The sequence below is a fragment of the Spermophilus citellus genome, assembly GCF_964194105.1.
Source record: "Spermophilus citellus genome assembly, chromosome: 4".
Classification (NCBI taxonomy): Eukaryota; Metazoa; Chordata; class Mammalia; order Rodentia; family Sciuridae; genus Spermophilus; species Spermophilus citellus.
The window spans coordinates 58,512,519-58,531,567 of record NC_138185.1 but is presented as its reverse complement, the minus strand read 5'-3'; the positions used below and the strand labels follow the sequence as shown (position 1 = coordinate 58,531,567).

The 19,049-nt window shown below is 47.8% G+C and overlaps 1 protein-coding gene across 3 annotated transcripts; it reads left to right on the top strand.

The window, feature by feature from the left end:
* The first annotated feature begins 3,237 nt into the window (after positions 1–3,237).
* Positions 3,238–16,300, top strand: NR2F2 (nuclear receptor subfamily 2 group F member 2). 3 transcript variants are annotated; one of them, XM_081289685.1, is made up of 3 exons: positions 3,238–4,079; positions 11,793–12,320; positions 15,070–16,300. In XM_081289685.1, the coding sequence occupies exons 1-3, from the start codon at positions 4,037–4,039 to the stop codon at positions 15,342–15,344; spliced, it is 846 nt and encodes a 281-aa protein (XP_081145811.1). In that variant the 5' UTR covers positions 3,238–4,036; the 3' UTR covers positions 15,345–16,300. The 3 variants fall into 3 exon arrangements, with proteins under 3 accessions (XP_081145811.1, XP_081145810.1, XP_081145812.1); XM_081289684.1 differs by lacking the exon at positions 3,238–4,079 and adding an exon at positions 9,524–10,275; XM_081289686.1 differs by lacking the exon at positions 3,238–4,079 and adding an exon at positions 10,210–10,349.
* Positions 16,301–19,049: the final 2,749 nt, after the last annotated feature.

Sequence of the window (19,049 nt, the reverse complement as noted above, 5' to 3'; positions counted from 1 at the left end):
TGGCTGCGGGTTCCTGCCGCTTGCTGCGCCCTCGCATCTCCCGTCGATGAGAGGACCGAGGCCTGCGCCCAGGAGCTCCCTGGCGGTGGTTGGGCCGCCCCCCTTGAGACTTACAACCCCCCTTCCAGCCCCGCCAAATCCCTGAAAGCCTCGTCCCCCTTCGTCACCCCGGGGGCTTCTAATCACTCCGTATCGATTTCCCTAACTCTTTTCATCCCGTTGAAGACACATCTTAAAACACTCCAGCCCGGAGTGTGCTCTGGGCTTTATCCACACTAATAAAATGATTTACCCTTCTCTCCGCGCTCTCCTCACAGAGGAAAATCGTTCGAGCCCCGGCTATTTGTGTGTGATCAGTAAATATTTAGTGCGGTGACATCCTCAGCTAGGCTTTGGATCGATTCCGGGCCCACCGGGAGGTGTGCACGGTCCGGGCGGGGCAGCGCCAAGCCCGCGGATGGGGCTCCTCCCGCCCCTGCTACCGGCCGCTGATTTACAGCCTATGCAACCCACACAGGGGGGGCCAAAGCGCGCCTGGAAAATTGGCTTTTCAACCTTTTTACTTTTGACATTCAGCCACTTCCCCAGACTCTAATTCTCGCCCCCTCCCCTCTCTTCCCGCTATCAAGGGCGCTGAGCGCCCGGCGAACCTTTCTTAAAGCAGTGCGCCGAGTTCGCGCCCTTGCGGCTTGGGGACCACCTATCACAGCCCTGCCCCGCCAAGCAGAGAGGCCCCAGCCTCTGCTACCGGGGTCGGCTTCTTCGCAGAAAGACGCTCTCGGCCCGCCCACCCCTCAGAGAGCCGAGAGCAAGTGGAGAAACCCACAGCAACATTTGCTGAACAGGAGCCCATTTTTTCGCTACCCTTTCGCGCGACCTTTCCCCAAGTCCATCGTCTGGTCCTCGACGCCCCTCGGGCCGCGTGGCGTCGGGTGGAAACTTTACTTTCCTGCCCGAAATACTTCACTTTCCTTAGAAGGAAAGAAACCCTCAGCTTGGAGGTATTGAGAGGGGACCTCCTTCCCGATCTTGGCTGCCAAAGGTTTGCTGCACGGCTATGGCAGTGTCAATGTTTCCTTGGCCCTAGTCATTATTCCTGAGCCACACCCTGGACCTGGGACACCAGGAAATGGGCCAGACCTGGAGTGGGGTACCGCAAGGTCTCACCGTGCAAGGAGACCCACCACCTCTACTCTCGGAGTGCTGATACCTTACCAAAGTAGTATGTGAAGAAGACAAACCCCTCGTGCTCCACAGTTCCTGGAGTAGAGGCACTGGTGCCCACCTGTTAGCCGGCCTGCCCCCCTCACCTGGAACCTGGACCTTTGCAATTCCCCTGGGGCCCAAAAGGAAGGGGCTCGACCTTGCTGTGTCCACACACCCCTCCCAAGCACTAGCGCCCTCGTCTTTGTCCTACACATGGTTTTCAAAACCGCCTTATTTGTAGACTATATCTTCATACTAATGCATACTTAATTGGTCGGTCTTGACTGTCCATATAAAACAATTTAATTAGGGTGCTTTCCTGCTTTGGAGAGCAAAGAAAAAAAATCTGCCCAATGCTTATTGTATTTAGCACCAATACAGGCAGAAAATGTAGCACAAGTTTTTGGTTGAAAGAGCACCTCTGTGTCCATTGAAGGGCGTTGATCCGAAAAGACAGAAAGGACAAGTAAAATCGATTTGAAGCGACCCTCTCTGTCCCTTTCACACCATTCAGAAACTCCATTCCTTCTAAGACAAAGACCAGTGCCTTGGGAATTCTCAGGGGAAAAGAAGACTCCAGTCCCACAAGCCTAGGGCTCTATTTAAAAATTCTTCAATATTCCACTTTAAACCTGGACTCGGTGCTGTGCTCCCTGCATGCTAGTTTCACAGACACCCCCTCTGAAGAGCTAGTCAGGCTAACAATCTTGATTCCCCAACCGGCTTGGCCTTCTGACCAGCCCTGCCAGGATTTTAGGGTTAGTGCAGGCTTCACCTTTGACCCCCCCCACCAAGACTAGAGTGGCCACCAGTGCTACAACTCTGGCCAAAGTTAAAGCAAAATGACAACAAAAAATATCACTCCTAAACCCAGGGAAACCAGTTCTGCTTCAGCAGCCTGACCTACTGTACCCACAGCCACCTCCATACCCATTTTTCCCCTCCTTCTTCATTTGCAGTGACCTGACCTAACCACCTCTGAAGGAGAGAACTTTAAGTTGTCAGGGATGCATCTCTAGGTTGCGGTGAGTTGCCTTGTCTAATTGTTCTTCCATTAGGAAACCGGAATGCCAGATTATCCCACAGGCACCCAGGCTGGGGAAGGCAGTCATCGATCAGACCTGGCAAAAAAAAAAAAAAAAAGGAGCGGGGAGAGGGGGGAGAAGAAAGAAGAGTGCAGAAGAGGGAAGAGGCCCCGACTGTGATCACCTTCACCTGCCCTGGGCCGGGCCTCAGGTTCGGAGATCCTGCGACCTTCAACTAGGGTTGAAGGGGGCAGGACGAAAGGGAGGGGGCACCCCTGAGTTACACAAGTGGCCTCCTTCTAGTAAGAGAACGAGTTCACCACCTCCCCAGAGGAACCTCACCATCCATCCACTCAGTATAACTGATGAGACAAACCGCAAGGAAAAAACTTCTGTAGCCCATATTTATGGTATTAATGAATAGTTTTAAAAAGATTTACACTTCTTATGATCAATATTCTGAGTTATTTCCCTCAAAGTATATAATTACAGTGTCTTCAGAGTTTTCATCATTGTTTGAGGTGGCAAAACCATTTGTAATTTTCATTAGCCAGTAAACATGTAATTAACATTCAGCACTGTGTTTAACTTAATTCCTGTTTAAGACAAGGACAAGAAGCAGCCCAAGAGCGTTAGTTCCATTTGTCAAGTCTGACATACATCTTACCATAACAGTTTCCTAAAATAAAAGATCCGTGTTTCCCCATTATTCTTCTCTTAAAACAAAACAAAACAAAAAAAAATCCATTAGTTAAAACTGTATTAAACAGCAAGAGGCAGCATAGTTTATTCTAAATTTTTGCTAGTTATTGTATTCCTGCTTCCTTTATTCATCTTGGGGAGTGATGAAGGGAGGGGTGAATTAAGCATTCATTATATGAAGGCATGAAATGGGGAACCCCTCCCCCCAAAAAGAAATCATTTCCTCTTCAGGAAAGTTCTAGAATGGGCACCAGAAAGGGGAGGGAGGCACTGATCCACAGGGGAGAGGGAAAAATCACTTGGGGGGACTTGAGTTAGAAGTAGAAAATGAGGATTCCAGCAGATTCCTAGGAAAATATTGCCCTCCTGTTTCAAGTTCTATCTTTGATCCAGGGTGAGAGGAGCCTGTCTGCCAGTCTCCGAGGCTGCTGCTTTTTCCCCCTCCTCTCCCACCTCTATTTTTTTCCCAACTTGCTTTAGGATTAGCCTCCATCCCTCTCGACCCCAAACAGTGGAATTTGGCTGTGCCTCTGGTCATCTTGCTTTGCAATATCGCCTAGAGTTGTTGGCGGTTTTCTGTTAAGACTGAGCCGTTTGCTCCAGCCTCCGACTAAACTCATTAAGTTGGGAGATTTTTTTCAATTGGACGGGTGTTTTTAAAGTCTCGTCTTTCCAGCCCCAAACAAGGTGTAACAACGCACTCTTCCTTCTAAGGAATGAGATGAGAGACAAGGATCACTCCAGACATCTCCTACCTACGGTTTGGGGTTTTTTTTCTTAAAGGCGAGGCTTGCATTCCTCAGCAGTTATGTACAAAGCTCCCTGAAACCTTGTCTCTCTAAAGTTAGTGTGCAGGGTTTTCCAAGGCTGAGAGCGCCTAATACATGGGGAAGCACTTCCTTGAGGTGGAAGATCTCTCCCTTCACCTTTCCTCTTTTTCCCTGCAGGCTAGTGCCTACTTTTTATCAGTTTGCACAATCGCTTAGATAAACACCGAGGAGGAGATTCTCTTTAATTATCAAAGACACATCTTTTCAGGGGGCCAACAAAGCGTTTATTTCACCCGCCAAACTAAAGGAGAGTTATTCCAGTTTAGAAGGAAGATGCAAGCGGTTTGGGACCTTGAACAAGGCAAATATGGTTTTGGTATGTTTACTTACAGTATTTTTTTCCTCTTTCTCTCCTTTCTCACTTTTCTCCTTGTGCTGTGTGGGGTTGGGGATGACTTGGGGCTTTTCAGAAAATCGGTTTGCTAATGTGTGTGAAATGCCTAGGACTGTGGTTTAAGGGGTTTGGGGAAAGGGGAACAGAGTCAATTCAGTGCATTGCCATATTTTATTACATGTGTGTGGTAGAAGTGATGGAAGGAGGAGAGGGGAAAAATACAATTGCAAAGCTGCCAAAATATGATTAAACCAAAGCATAAAGACTGCGGTGCCTTCCATCTCCTTGTCCTGTCTTCTCAAACTCATTTCCTTCTATAGAGCAAACTGAAAACCAGTCCTATGAGCCTGGTTTTCAAAGCAGCAGACGACTCGGTTTTCTATCAAAGGAGCTGCTAGGCTCGCACTAAGTATCAGAATTTACTGTTCGATTTGCTTCTGCGCTTCATTTTGCAACCTTGTGCTACTGACAGCCAGGCAGGCAGGGAAGGAGGGAGGAAAACCCTGCCGGTTGCCCTCGGCCGCGGTTCGGGAAGGCGAGCGCTCGGTTAAGCTAGGAGGAGAATCGCAAGGAGAGGGGTACTCACCATCGGGCGGGGTGGTGGAGCTGGCGTGCAGATTTCAGGCAAACGTTTACCTTTTTGCTGTCTATTGCAACCGCGTTGGGCTGACTTAAGAAGCAATTCTGTGCTCTGTCCAAAACGTTCAGAGAATGGTTCCTCATTTTTAAAAAGGCAGCGAGAGAGACGACAGAGACAGAGAAAGAAAAAGAGAGAGAGAGAGGAGGGGGTGAGGGGGACGCACATAAACCCAGTTCAAAAAAAAAAAAAAAATCATCACCTCTTCACCAGTGACTCGGGAAATGCAGAGGCGGCGAGATCCGAGTACAGCCCAACCAAGCCAGAGCCAATTAATTTTAAATCCTGAAGAATTATTCAGATTAAAATGTACAGAAGTTTCATTCTCCTATGCCTACGTGAGCCCAAAGTCGTTTCCCTTTAAGAGCTCCTTTTCTTTTAAAGTTGAATTTTAGGCAGAGAGGACTCTTACACTAGGGGGCAGACAGATACTGTACTTGCTCCAATCTTAAGCAATTTTTTCCCTCCCAGCATATGCTCTGATTTAGCACTGTAAATTTTTCAGAGGACCCAACTCTGACAGCCCCTGGTGATTTTCAAAGTACCACAAGCCAGTGGTTAAAAATTGCATTGACTTGGAAGTTCAGAGGGACACAATGGAAGCCCCTTTCCCTATTCATGGAGCTCCAGTGTGGTGGAAGAGAAAAACACACACGGACTAGTTGGGGGAAAGGAGGAATTCAATGAATCCTGGTGGACGGAACTGGTTTCTACTGAGTTCAGAGTTAAACTCCGAATGTGCTGGGGTCTGTATTCATATTGTGATTTAATCTGTAAAGAATTACAGACCATTCGGTCACTTTCTGCAAGAAAATCATATGCCTGGATGTTTGCCCCCCCCCATATTAAGACAAATGTTTTTTCCAACTTTCACCAGCCAAATTAAAGCTTGCCATTCCTCTCATTAAAATAAATTTACATTTGCAATAAAAGACTAGGCTGGGTTTTTAAAAGATAATAACAATATATTGATATTTATCTTTTAATCTGAGAACTTTATGATCTTAGAGTTAAGGCAAATAAGCATCTCTGAAGAAGACATTTTAAAATTTCCACATCCTTTTTCTTCTTAGCCGGCTATCTCTTCTTCCATGCAATAAAATTAACTACAATTCATATGATTATCCCCGCTTCTAACCAGCATTGCCATAACTAAAGGAGTCCTAAAATACAGAGTGAAACTCCTTTGACTTCTTGGTAGCCCTGTGTTTGTACATGTAACAGGCTCCAATCCTTTAGGAGAGATAGTTGGGAAATTCTTCATTTTCAATACAAGGCCATCAGAGTCTTCAAATCCCACCCCCCCCAAAAAAAAATCTCCAAATGAAGATTTTTCTTCCTCAAAATCATCATCTCATATGTGTATAAAAAGTGATCTTGCTATGGAAGTGTCCACACTCAAGAGACAAGATTAAAATTTCCCTATAATCAATTATTCTCATCTTCTATTAAATTGAGATGGGAATACACATTAGATTTCATATCTCAACCCCAGCCCCACTATATGACTGAGCTTGCCCCTAAACTTCTGATATTATAGCATTAGGCAATTCCTCAAATCATAGAGTTGAAAGGGGGAAAAAAATCCCCAAACCTTTCCCTCTGAAATGATTTCTTTTCCATATCTCTTATGCTCTTTAGGAGAAAGTTATATTGTGTCTCTAATCAGCCTGAAATTTTCAGCCTAGTTTCACTCTGTGGCAGTCTTATTACATACCATGTTTATGATAGTTCAGTGTCCATTATAAATTGGTATTTCTTAAATATTTAATTAATGTCAGCACCTGAAACCTTAGTGAAATATGTTATTTCAGCGAAGAAAGACAAGGCTAAGAGGTTTTCAAGGTTGTAGTTTAAAGGGAATTTTTGATTCTCTGAAAACCAGCTACTTTCTGTTCACATCTGCACTTAATCCTTACCTCAGTATGTAAAATACACTGAAACAAAGTGTAATCTAAACATGTCAATTACATGTATGGTTTATTTTAAAAAATATTTTCAGAATTTTTTGAGCTATCAAGGATGCTTTTCCGAAGTCATCAATTTACTCTTTATGGCATTCATTATTCCCTGGAGCTTAGCATCTTTTGTGCAAAATATTGTAATTGTTCATAAACCTGTTTGGCTTACAAGTTTACAGTTTTTTTGTGCAAAGTGTCTGATGGAAACATAATTTTCTTGTATAAATGTGGACTAATCACAATTCATTGACTGGTCATAATCAAACAGCAAGATTACTGCAATAGAGTATGTGGTCTGAGGTAGTGATTCTACATGTTTGATATTTAAAACCAAACACCCTGGAATTCAAAAACACGACACTGTCAATGATTTTAGCACATTGAGTAAAAAGGCATAGGCTATGAAGTTGTTCTTTTTTGTAGTGATTCTCTTGAAGTAGAATATGGCTTGTATGTGGTTCTTGTGAGTTATACTGCTATTTCCAATTTGGGGAAGAATTTCTGGGTGTGTTTTAATGACTATAAGAATGCTTAAAAGGAACTTGAAGAACAATGACGTTCGTACTCAACTGTTCTATAACCTAGAAGCATAGTCTCGGAAGTCTTTGTCTGTATACGTTGACAAATGTGTATCTGATACATGTGCGCTTACATGTGTGTAGAGAGCGTGTGCACAGGGAAGGTTGAGCGGATGCCTCCGCCTGTCCATCAGCGGGCAGAATGGTCTTTTCCCTCTTACCACGACTGGATGTGTGGCAGAATGTTGGCTTGTGAGCTAGCTAAAATCAACGAGAGAAAATAAAGTTGAGTGAAATTTATTTTCATTGCGTCATGACAATAAGATGAACTCTACTTCTGCTTCTTAGCATCGGAGATGCTTTATTTGAGCAATTAAAATGTCAGGCCATAAACCTGTGAAATGTTAACTCTACAAGGAGGAGACGGACATTGAATGCCCCCCCCCAAAAAAAAATAAACAAAAATGAGCTATCAACCGAGCAAATGATCAGAGTTGATTAAGAGAAGGGGTTACCATCACCCGGATTTGACCAAATATTTCGTTTGGAAAATGACTGCAAGCTCAATTTGTGGCACCTTCCCATCTCCCCTCCCTACCCCTCTACAATGAAACCAGGGAACTTTTCCCTTTTCTTTGGCATCGTGGGCACCAAGATGCGCGCGCGGAGAGTTCCGGGCCGTGCGCAAGCGGCGGATTTTGTGGCATTGCCAAGTTGAGCGAGGCAAGTCCTCTATTCCATCCAAAGCTTCTCGCGGAGCCTTTAAGAGGCGTTGTGTGTGCGCGCCGCGCTTCTTTCCCCGCCCGGGTGGAAACCTGGGGTTCGAGGTGCGGGGAGAGCGGGGGCCGCGCTCCCAGGGCCGGCGCGGGCCCATCCCCCGCTTGGCGGCAGGGGCGGCGCGGCCACCCGGTCCCCGCCCCCCTTCATCCCCCGCGCTCCTCGAGCAGCGATCCGGACACCGCTCGCGCTAGGACCGGGCTGCGCCCACGGCCGCCATGGCGGGGCCGCTGAGCTCCGGCCAATGACGGCGAGGGGGCGGCGCGCGCGCGCCTGGCCAGGCCAACCCCGGCTGCTGCCTTATAAGGCGCGCCGTCGCCATGGCAACGTGCGCTAAGTTGCAGCAGTCGTGTCAAAGTTCACTATATAGAGAGCTCAGTGAGCTGATCGCGGAGAAGCCACTTCTGCCAGCCCCGGCGCCTATAAATCGCATTCCCTCCCGCGCCCCCCTTTTTAGCATATTTGATCACTTTGATTCTCTGTTCTTTTCTCTCCGCGGTGTGTGTGTGCGTGCGCGCGTGTGTGTTTTCTTCTCCTCCTCCTCCTCTCCCCGAGTTGCCTCCTTTCTCCGGTTGCCGTACTGCCTTTTTTCCCCTCTTTCATTCTTTCTCTCGGTCTTTTTCTCCCCCCTCTGCGCACGAAGGATGTGCTTCTAGGTGGTGATCTGCCCTCCTTTCTCTCTTTTATCATTTCTCCCCCGCCGCCGGCGAGTTGACTCTTTCCCTATGTGTGTGAGGCGGCGGCGGCAGCAGCAGCAGCAGCAGCGGCTCCGGCGGCGGCAGCAGCGGCAGCAGCGACTTCACCGGCGGCGGCGGCGCTAGACGCGGCGGCTCCGGGCCCGACCCGGCGGCTTCGGCGGCGGCTCCGGCGGCGGCGGCGGCCCGGGCGGCCCGCAGGGAGCAGAGAGCGGCCTCCACCAAGCAACTGAGAGCAGCGGCCACCGGAGCAAGCGAGGCGCGCGCCGGGCGCCCGGGGCAGGCGGCGGCGGCGGCCCAGCGCCAGGACGACGCCGCGCAGCGCCCGACGCGGACCACTTTCATGCTGATTCCCCCGGACCCGGGCAGTGCTCTGGCCACTCAGCGGGCCGCCGGCCTCCGCCCCGGCCTGCCTGGCTCCCTGGGCGCGCCCGCGCCCGGCGCCTCCGCTCTCCTAGTCCTCCAGATTTCGATGGCTTTCCTGAATGGCTGACTGTGGGCTGCCCTGGACTTGGCCCCCGGACAGTCGCCTCTCCTCCTCCTCCTCCTCCTCCTCCTCCTTCTCTTCCTCCTCCTCCTCCTCCTTCTCCTCCTCCTCCTCCTCCTCCTCCTCCTCCTCCTCCTCCTCCTCCTCCTCCTCCAACTCCTCGGCTGCACACCAGATCTGAGAGCGAGTGAGTGAACGAGAGAGGGAGGGAGAGAGTGAGAGCGAGCGAGATCTTTGGAGAGATTTTTTTTTTTTTTTGCCTTCTACTTCTGTCTTGAAGCCAGACAATCGACTTGCAGCTCTCCCTCCCCTCCCTCTCTCTCCACGTTCTGCTCCCACTCGCTCTCTCCTGTACCCTTCCCCTCCCCTCCCGACGGAAACCCCCCGAAACCAACAAAGCTGAGCCGAGGGAAACAAACAAAACAAACACACCGGGCCAGACAAGCAATCGACAAAACTTTGCAAAAGCAAAAACAAAAAAGGAAAAACTAACCAACCTCAATCAACTAGCCCTGAGCCACCCGGGGCGCCCTCCCGCGCCCTCTCGCACCCTCGCACACACAAAAGGCGGCGCGCCGGAGCCCGAGACCCGGGAGCCGCCGCCACCCCGCCGCCGCCCGCAGACAGGGGAGCAGGAAGTCCGGACTCGGCCCCCATAGATATGGCAATGGTAGTCAGCACGTGGCGCGACCCCCAGGACGAGGTGCCCGGCTCCCAGGGCAGCCAGGCCTCGCAGGCGCCGCCCGTGCCCGGCCCGCCGCCTGGCGCCCCGCACACGCCACAGACGCCTGGCCAAGGGGGCCCGGCCAGCACACCGGCTCAGACAGCGGCTGGCGGCCAGGGCGGCCCTGGCGGCCCGGGCGGCGACAAACAGCAACAGCAGCAGCACATTGAGTGCGTGGTGTGCGGGGACAAGTCGAGCGGCAAGCACTACGGCCAGTTCACGTGCGAGGGCTGCAAGAGCTTCTTCAAGCGCAGCGTGCGGAGGAACCTGAGCTACACGTGCCGCGCCAACCGGAACTGTCCCATCGACCAGCACCACCGCAACCAGTGCCAGTACTGCCGCCTCAAAAAGTGCCTCAAAGTGGGCATGAGACGGGAAGGTATCGGCCTCTCATTTCTTCCCCCTTCACTCGGGGTCCCGGGGCCCTGGGTGCGTTTGACTAGCCTGCTCTGGGTAAGGACACAGAAGCCCCAAGCTCTTCTCTTCATATTGCAGTCGAAAGGGGTTTTATAACTAGAAGCGAGTTCTGCACTGGAACCCATACCCCTAAATCCGCATGCTTTGGCAGACTGATTTCCTTCTTTCTCTTCGCGCTGTTTTCATTTCCTTTGCATTGATTGCAAGTTCATTCGAGTTCACCCTTCTACAAGGGATGGGTTGTTGTTTGTTGTTTTAAAAGCCTGGTCTCTCCCTCTTTTCCTCTTTCTGTGTCCCCTTGTTTTTCCTGCATGTTCAACATATGTCCCTCCTCCCCACTCCTCTCCCTAGCCCCCACCCTCTCTAAAAAAAATCTGAGATTGTACTTTTGTACAGGAGGTTCAAATTACAAATGGCAATTTTATGCACTTCGCCGTATTAACGCTGCTGCCTGGGCAGAGCTCATGTGACCCTCCGTGGATTAACATTCTGCTAAAAAAAAAAATAGCTGTTTTCCTTTTTCCTTTCACTTTTGAAATGAGGAGAGCTCTATAGGGAGTAGGAAAGGGTGGTCGAGGGACCTTAGGCGGCTGCTTTCGCTCTGCGCGAGTTGGGTCTTTGTGATATAAAATTCGCCAAGCGCCGCGAGCAGTGCTCTACCAATGGCGCGCTCCGTGCGGGGCGCGGGCTCCGGGTTGGGGCGAGCCAACGCCGGGGTTTCTTTGTGTTTCTGCGAGAGCGACTCTCCCGGTCCGGAGTCGGATAACAGCCGGAGCCCGAGCCTCGCCGCCTTTCCCAGGCCCTCACGGGCCCTGCCCGGGCTCCGCCGGCGCCCGCAGCCAGCTCCTTGCCTCTCTCCGGCTTCCTCTTGCCGTAGTCGGCCTCTCTTCCCGACCTCTCCCTCCGTCTCTTTCTCCGTGTACACTGATTAGGCAAACGCCAGACCTCGACAATCTGCTCGTTTGTTACCGGGCTTCCCCGCCGGGCTGGGGCTGGGGCTGGGGCTGCAAGGTTTGTGGAGAGTGGATCCGGGGTGGCCACAGGCCGTCTGGGGGTAAAAACCCTTGTGTCTTTTGCAAAAGCGTCTCACCCTCCCCCTAGACTCGCCCCTCCCGCTCCCTCTCCTCCAATCAATAAGAAATATCAGCTGTTTAGCAGTAAAGAAGAAAGATGCCCCCGGAATGCTACATCCCGCCCACAGCGCCAGGGACCCCAGGCAAAGTGGCCAATTCTGGGTACTAGGCAGATCCGCCGGAGCGGGCCTGGGATGCAAGTGTGCAACTCTGACCTTTAGGGCTTCCCTGGGTGACGATTTGAGAGGAGTGTTGCCAGGGCCCAACGACTCCCAGGATTGTGGCAGGCCTGCCTGGTTCTTTCATTGCTAGGGATCTGGGGCACTTGGGGGTCGGGCTGGGGCAGATCCTGCCGGGTTACCCAGGCTGATAATTAACTGTGGAGTATCTCCTTTCCTCCCCGCAGCGGTGCAGAGGGGCAGGATGCCGCCCACCCAGCCGACCCACGGGCAGTTCGCACTGACCAACGGGGACCCCCTCAACTGCCATTCGTACCTGTCCGGATATATTTCTCTGCTGCTGCGCGCTGAGCCCTATCCCACGTCGCGCTTCGGCAGCCAGTGCATGCAGCCTAACAACATCATGGGCATCGAGAACATTTGCGAACTGGCCGCGCGGATGCTCTTCAGCGCCGTCGAGTGGGCCCGGAACATCCCCTTCTTCCCTGACCTGCAGATCACGGACCAGGTGGCCCTGCTTCGCCTCACCTGGAGCGAGCTGTTCGTGTTGAATGCAGCGCAGTGCTCCATGCCCCTCCACGTAGCCCCGCTTCTGGCCGCTGCTGGCCTGCACGCTTCACCCATGTCTGCTGACCGGGTGGTCGCCTTTATGGACCACATACGGATCTTCCAAGAGCAAGTGGAGAAGCTCAAGGCACTGCACGTCGATTCTGCCGAGTACAGCTGCCTCAAGGCCATAGTCCTGTTCACCTCAGGTAGGAAGAAGCCCTATCCTCTCATGCCCAGAAAGTCCTAGTGCAGAATTCAGGCCTAGAGAACTTGGGAGTTACCAGGGCAAGCCCACCCTCCCCCCTCAAAAGGTCAAACTGTGGAATGTAACTCAAAGTGGGAACTTTGTATAGCTTTTGAGCACCACCAGACCTGGCCTGGCTAGAGAAGAAGGGTTGCACACAGGATGCTTCAGATACAGTGTCCCCAAATGGGCTATAGGGTAGCCTCTCAGGCCTATTCCCCTCCTGCAGTGACCAGACTAGAATGCACTCCCTCTTTTTCCTCCCTGAGCTAAGGCCTTCTGGGCTAGTTGGCCCTCAGGGAATCTCCTCAAGTCCCTGGCTTTCTCTAGCACCCTAGCTGGGCCTCTAGGAGATGCCCCTGGGCACTGGATCAGAGATGGCATCATCCTGTAGGAGAAAGTTTGCCCCTGCAGGGGAGAAGTTTGCCTGCTAACTCAGTAGGAGTTTGAGCTTCAGGCAAATTCAACCTGAGGGCAGCAATTTTCAAAAATCATTTTCATTAAAATAATGCAGACTGCCAGGAGAAGAGAAGAGCTGTCATTAGGGGCAAGAAGAGGAAAGGGACCATCACAACTCCAGAATGTCTGCAGGGGGTTGAAGTATCTGGCCTCTTGTTTCCCCCCACCCCCACCGAGGCAAACACTTAAGACAATTTCAAACAATCCCAAGTATATGTCAACTTAAGCTGGATATGAATGTTATTGGTGATATAAAACCATCATTGACTGCATTATGAAATATAATTAGCTTGCATGTAGTTTAACCTGTGTGAGTAATAGATCTGATATTAATTAACTCTTGAGGCCAAATGATTTTTGAAAGTGCCTGACTTTCCATTTCTGGCCACACCTGAGCCTTTTGGCTGCCTCCAGGCTGAGTTCAGCATAGCCCAGGTGGGTGGAAATTACCCCCTCCCTTCACATTCTTGTACTAAGTTGTCAGCTGATCCCTTTGTCATGGCTGAGAGGGGAAAAGGGTTCCAGACTAAGTATAACAACATTTGGACATTTGCAGGACTTGGAACCTCATCACCAACTACAGTTTTTTAAGCCTGTAATTTGGGAACTAGAAAAGATGTATAGTTAGTGTGGCCAAAAGAAAGAGAGAAAAATCCTTATTGTTTCAAAGTCTGGGAGAACCAAGTCATTAGCAGAATCTATTGCAAGTTCTCCAGCCTCAACCCTCTTTTATACATTACTGCCTTTCACATAAAGTCTCCCCTGACAGCCACCCCAAATCCTGCCTTTGGAAGTCCTTAGGTAATCAATTAGAGGGCAGCATCTGGGCAGGGAACTGCTGAATTCAGAAGCTGGGATCTGGTTTATTTTTTCTCAGAAGCCTGTCAGATTAAGAACATTTACCTAATGCAAATGTCCAGGCAGGATAGTCCCCTGACCCAGGGCCATCTTCACCCTCTTTCTACAACCTGACACCCATCCCATAGTCTCAGAAGGTAGGAATAGTTATTAATTTCTTGGTATCATTGTTAGTTCTTTGCCTTACCCTTGGTCTTTCAAGGGAAGAAATGCCTGATACTGTCGTAACAGTTTAATTTATTACTATTTGCAAAATGTGGAGGCCTGTGTGGAGAATGCAAATTGCCTCACAAAGAGATAAAGGTTCCTGTTATCTGATTCAGAGGGAGACACACAGTACTGATGTGGTGTGGAGAGAAGGAGTCCTAGACAAACAGCTTTTAATTTCTGACCACAGACACCTAGGCATTCTGTGGACATGCAGAGTAGTAGACACATTTGAGGAGGTTGCATGTGTTATGGTTCTAGTGGTAGAGATGGTGGCTGCTGTTTTCCAATATCTATTTTAATGATTCACAATATGCATGTGTTAACCCCAGTCTTGTCTGGGGAGCCCCAAAAGGTCAGGTCACAACCTGAACTGCCTTCACCAAGAAGCCTCTCATTTCAAAGGCACTTATTGTATTTTCACGTATCAGAAAAAGAAAAGTGTTTTCCTGAAGATAACAGGGAGGGGGTGCTTCTTGGAGGGACCTGGATTTTTTTTAAAAAAAATAAAGGGGGTGGGGGAAAAGGGAGAGAGAAGAAAAGGGGGAAAAGAAACAGCTCAAATGAACAGAGAGATCACAGTTTGCATGGCTGCCCTTCAATAGACTAAACTGACAAGATCAGTTTTAAAGGGCCACTTAAATCAGTTTCAAAGACTGGAGAAAAATGAGTCGCCCTCTTTGGGGAGAATCTGAGGCTGGGTTGTGGACGCCATTACTTGAGGCTGGGCCAGGTTGTTGCCCCACTACCACTACTATATAATTATAAGCCAAACTATTATTTACAGAGGAAGAGGGGGAGGAGCGCTGGTAGTTTGGGTTTTGTCTGTTTTTCTGTCTGTGAATTGACTGGGTCCCAATATACCCAATGCATTTTGCTTGGGCCTTCCAGTAACCCAGCCTGAGGTCTTAGTCAGTGAAAGACATATAGTACACTAAGGTATGTTTTATTTTAAAGCAAACACTCTAAGACCATCTCATGCTTTCTCCTCACTCCCTTCACACATATATACTCACCTAACCCCAAAATTTTCAGAGTATAGACATTTGCTCCAACTCCTATAGGGGCAGCTTGACATAGCACTGTACACACATCTCATGTGACCCATTTCAAACCTCTTAATCTGATGACTGAATTCCTCTTCTTCTTCTTCTTCTTCTTCTTTTTTTTTTTAAACTTTCTTCCAGATGCCTGTGGTCTCTCTGATGTAGCCCATGTGGAAAGTTTGCAGGAAAAGTCCCAGTGTGCTTTGGAAGAATATGTTAGGAGCCAGTACCCCAACCAGCCAACGCGATTTGGAAAGCTTTTGCTTCGCCTCCCTTCCCTCCGCACGGTCTCCTCCTCAGTCATAGAGCAATTGTTTTTCGTCCGTTTGGTAGGTAAAACCCCCATCGAAACCCTCATCCGGGATATGTTACTGTCCGGCAGCAGTTTTAACTGGCCGTATATGGCAATTCAATAAATAAATAAATCAAAATAAGAAGGGGGAGTGAAACAGTGAAAGAAAAGGCAAAAGACTGGTTTGTTTGCTTAATTTCCTTCTGTTAAGAAAGGATATAAAAGGATGTTACAAGTTTGCTAAAAGAAGAGAGGGGAAGAATTTAATGGACTGTGAATTTAAAAAAAAAAAAAGACTGTCAAATGAACTTTTACAGAATGCATTAAAAAAACTCCTGTGTTGGTCAGAACAACTTGCTACTTATCATTTTTGTATAAAAAGGAAATTAGTCTTTTTCTTTTTTGGTAAAATTTTGAAAAAATATTGCTAAAAGTGCATTTAAGGAGATTGGGAGAAAATTAGCAGAATGGAGAAAGTCTTTTTTTTTTTTCCAAATTATTAATTGTCCTGTGTCTATGTACCTCTAGCTGTTCTTTTTTGTACTTTTCTGGTTCCAAACCAGTTTATTCTGTGGTTCTATAATAAGTTTTGATATAATCTTGGCTTCTTAAAAACTGTGTATCATTAAAATATATGTTCTGCAAGAATTAAAACTGAGTCCATGAAATATCATAGGAAGACATAAAACTTTAAAGGCAACTTAAAGATGGAAACGCACTTACAAGTGGTGACCAAAAATTTTAGATGAAGTTGAGCACTCTAATTAGAGAACTGGAGGAACCACATACAACATTTAACTTCCCCTACCTTCCCCCCCCCCAAAAAAAAAGACACCAAGACAAACCTAGGTTTTTAAAAATATTTTAAGAAAGAGAATGAACTGTGGAATTTATTGGCAGCCAAGGAATGTGTCCAAGACACATGCTGAGGTTTTGAATAAAAAGTGAACTTTTGTAATTTGAATTGGGTCCCCACTTAGTTCTTGAATTGTTATGAAAATCCTATATCTGTTTGTATATTTGCAAGCCCTTTGTATTATAATTGTTGATATTTTCCCTTTTTAAAAAATACCATTGAAATCAGCATGACAAAATAACACTGTTGGCACTTATAGGTAACGTGATTGATTCAGTATCTTAGAGTTTACAGTTTGTGTTTTAAAAAAACTGAAGGTTTTTTTTTAAGTGCAACATTTCTGTATACTGTAAAAGTTATAATAACTGAACTGTTTGGTCGAGTCTTTGTGTGTTATATTCCAAGGAAAATTGAAAGTATTCAGAAATTAAAATATTATTTGATATCTGAAACCTGCTTGGCTGTCCCCACTCACTGTCTTTCCATCGAGCAGAGCCCCTGTGAGCTTTTGCTGAGCGGGCTGGGGTCTTCATTTGTTTACTCCCCTCAGTTAGTTTACTCAAAGGTGGACTAGTGTATTTGCCTGTTTAATTTGGGTGTGGGGGGGAGCTAAAGTTAATGGTTTATCTATGGTTTAGGAAGTGCCACACTGATATAGTAAGCCACCTCCATTCACCTAATCCTCCTTTTAATTAAAAATGGATTTTCCAGGAAAAAAAAAAAGGCCCTTATATTTGTCACACTTAAGTGCCTGCTTAGGGAAGGTATTGTGAAAAGTATTAGAAATCTTGAGATCAGTATCTATTTTATGATCAGAAAAAATACTCTTTTGTACATTTCTGACAGTTACGCAAAAGATCGTTCAAGCAAGCTAATCACAGCATTGTAAATAGAGGGCAGTTGTTTGCAATGGGTTTTTGCTTAAGTAAGTGTGATTTTTTAAATATTCTGTGGTTCTCATCTAGCGTGGTTGTTGAGAGGATTTCAAAATCAGTGGTATAGTTTATAGTGCTGAAGCGTCTGTTTTTAATGTATATATGATAACTTGCAATTGGGCTGCCTCTCCCCTCCCCCTTTACCTTCAGTCTGTGAGAGCATGACCAGAGGTCAAGGGAATCTTTTCCAGTGGGTTATGTACATAAAAACACATCGACATTTGGACATTTCAGATTGTGTAGATACAATCTGTACTGCTCTTGGAATCCTTTGTCTTTAGAAGCCAAATTAAGAAAAAGAAGAGAAAGAAAGAAGGAAGAAAACTTTACAGGATGTGCTGATTTGGAAGTAGTAACTATTTGTTTCAGCCCCCGCCCCCTTCTCTTTTCCTGGTTTGGAAAAAGCTTAGTGTTGGGAGTTTGCGATTTGTTCTTATTTAGACTTTCCAAATTGCCCTTCTTCAATATATTTTACCATGCTGTGGTTTAATCTTAAAATTGGGGGTGGGGGCTGGTGAAGGAGGTTAAAGAAAAGAGATCATTTTGTAAAGTCTACTAAACTTTGATACTCAGTTCTAGTCAATACATGCAGACCAGAAAAATCTGTCTGATTTGTGCATTTGAGCAGAGTTCTCCATCAGACCCTCATGTCCTTTCTATATGTATGTGTGTGTGTGTGTGTGTGTGTGTGTGTGTGTATATATATATATATATATATATATATATATATATATATATATATATATATATTCTTATTGCACAGTATCTCTGACCTTTAGATGGAGGTTATGTTGGTTGTTTATTTTCTGCACTTGCAAGTGCTATCCATGTGAGTGTGTGAAGTTTTTCTAATAAGTAAAACACAGGCCCTTTTCCTTGTTTGTTTTGTGTTAGTTTATTGTAAACAGTCATTTGTTGTAAATTATTATTGGTATTAAATTATAATTTATGATTTTCAAAGCAAAAGACAGTCCCTGTTTTATTATGCTTTAAGCATGTGTTCTAGACGTGGAAAAATCTCTTTAAGTTTCAGCAGTAAGCTTGGGGTCTTTAAGGTAGAAAAACAGGACTCAAAAATTTTCAACCGGTTAAAACAAAACCCCTTGTATACGTTTAGAGTGGCCAGAGGAGGATCTGTTTAGAGTCTTGAGTTCGGTTTAAGTTTATTGCATTTAAAGAAAGTTTTTCTTTTCATGCTGAGTTAGAACAAAAGATCTTTGCTGCGACTGAATTGGACAAAAGACGAGGGCTGGAACCCAGCGAATGCGTTCTGTGTGAAATTGACGAGATCTTTAAAAAAGCTGCTAAACATGGCGACTCTTTCCCTTTAAGTGTCTCTTTTTCCTTGCTGTTTTTTTTTTTTTTTTCCCCTTCCTCCATCTGATCTGAGCTCGCTTTATTTCTTTTCCCAACCCCGCTCCCCCTCCTCCTCTTGGCGCTCGGGGGTGTGAGAGAACCCAGTTAGACGCGAAATGCAACAATAGTCCAAGGAGAGAGAGAGGGGCGATCGCTCCTTCTTGCCACTTTCAAACAAACCTGGGAAAAAACTGAGCAGGGGGGGCATTCTAGCCTGTTCGCTCGGCTCGCGGTGGCCCTGCCTTGGTCTTTCACGATTCGCGTTCTGTGGGTCGCCAGAGGCTGGGGCTGAAAGTTAGCGGGCGACGTCCGGGGCTGGTTCCGCAGAGACGGCTGGGTTAGCATCCGGCCGGCTGCAGGGCTGGGGGCCCGGAGTTTGGCAGCAGCTGCGGGAAAGTGCCGGCCCCCCAGCCCCCGCCCCAACTTAACGTGCGGCAGAATTTCGCCAGCGCCCGGGGAAAGTCCGGGGTGCCGGGCGCGCGGAGCTGCACTCCTGGGATGTGCATTAAGCGGCGACAGGCAGGGGGCGGGGGCGGGGGGCGATCAGGGAGAGCTCGAGCGTGTGAAACTCTGCCTTGAAGCTCGCTTTTGACTTGGTCCTATGAGCTGAGCCAACATGGCGTCTCCCATTGCACCGCGAGCGCCGGGCTGCCAGGCACGGCAGGGCCGGGTAATAGAAAAC

Excerpts from the sequence above, each read along its gene's own strand:
- NR2F2 (XM_081289684.1), top strand. The coding sequence starts at position 9,834 with ATGGCAATGGTAGTCAGCACGTGGCGCGACCCCCAGGACGAGGTGCCC. Across the intron at positions 10,276-11,792 it reads AGTGGGCATGAGACGGGAAG|CGGTGCAGAGGGGCAGGATG; the intron begins GTATCGGCCTCT and ends TCCTCCCCGCAG. Across the intron at positions 12,321-15,069 it reads CATAGTCCTGTTCACCTCAG|ATGCCTGTGGTCTCTCTGAT; the intron begins GTAGGAAGAAGC and ends ACTTTCTTCCAG.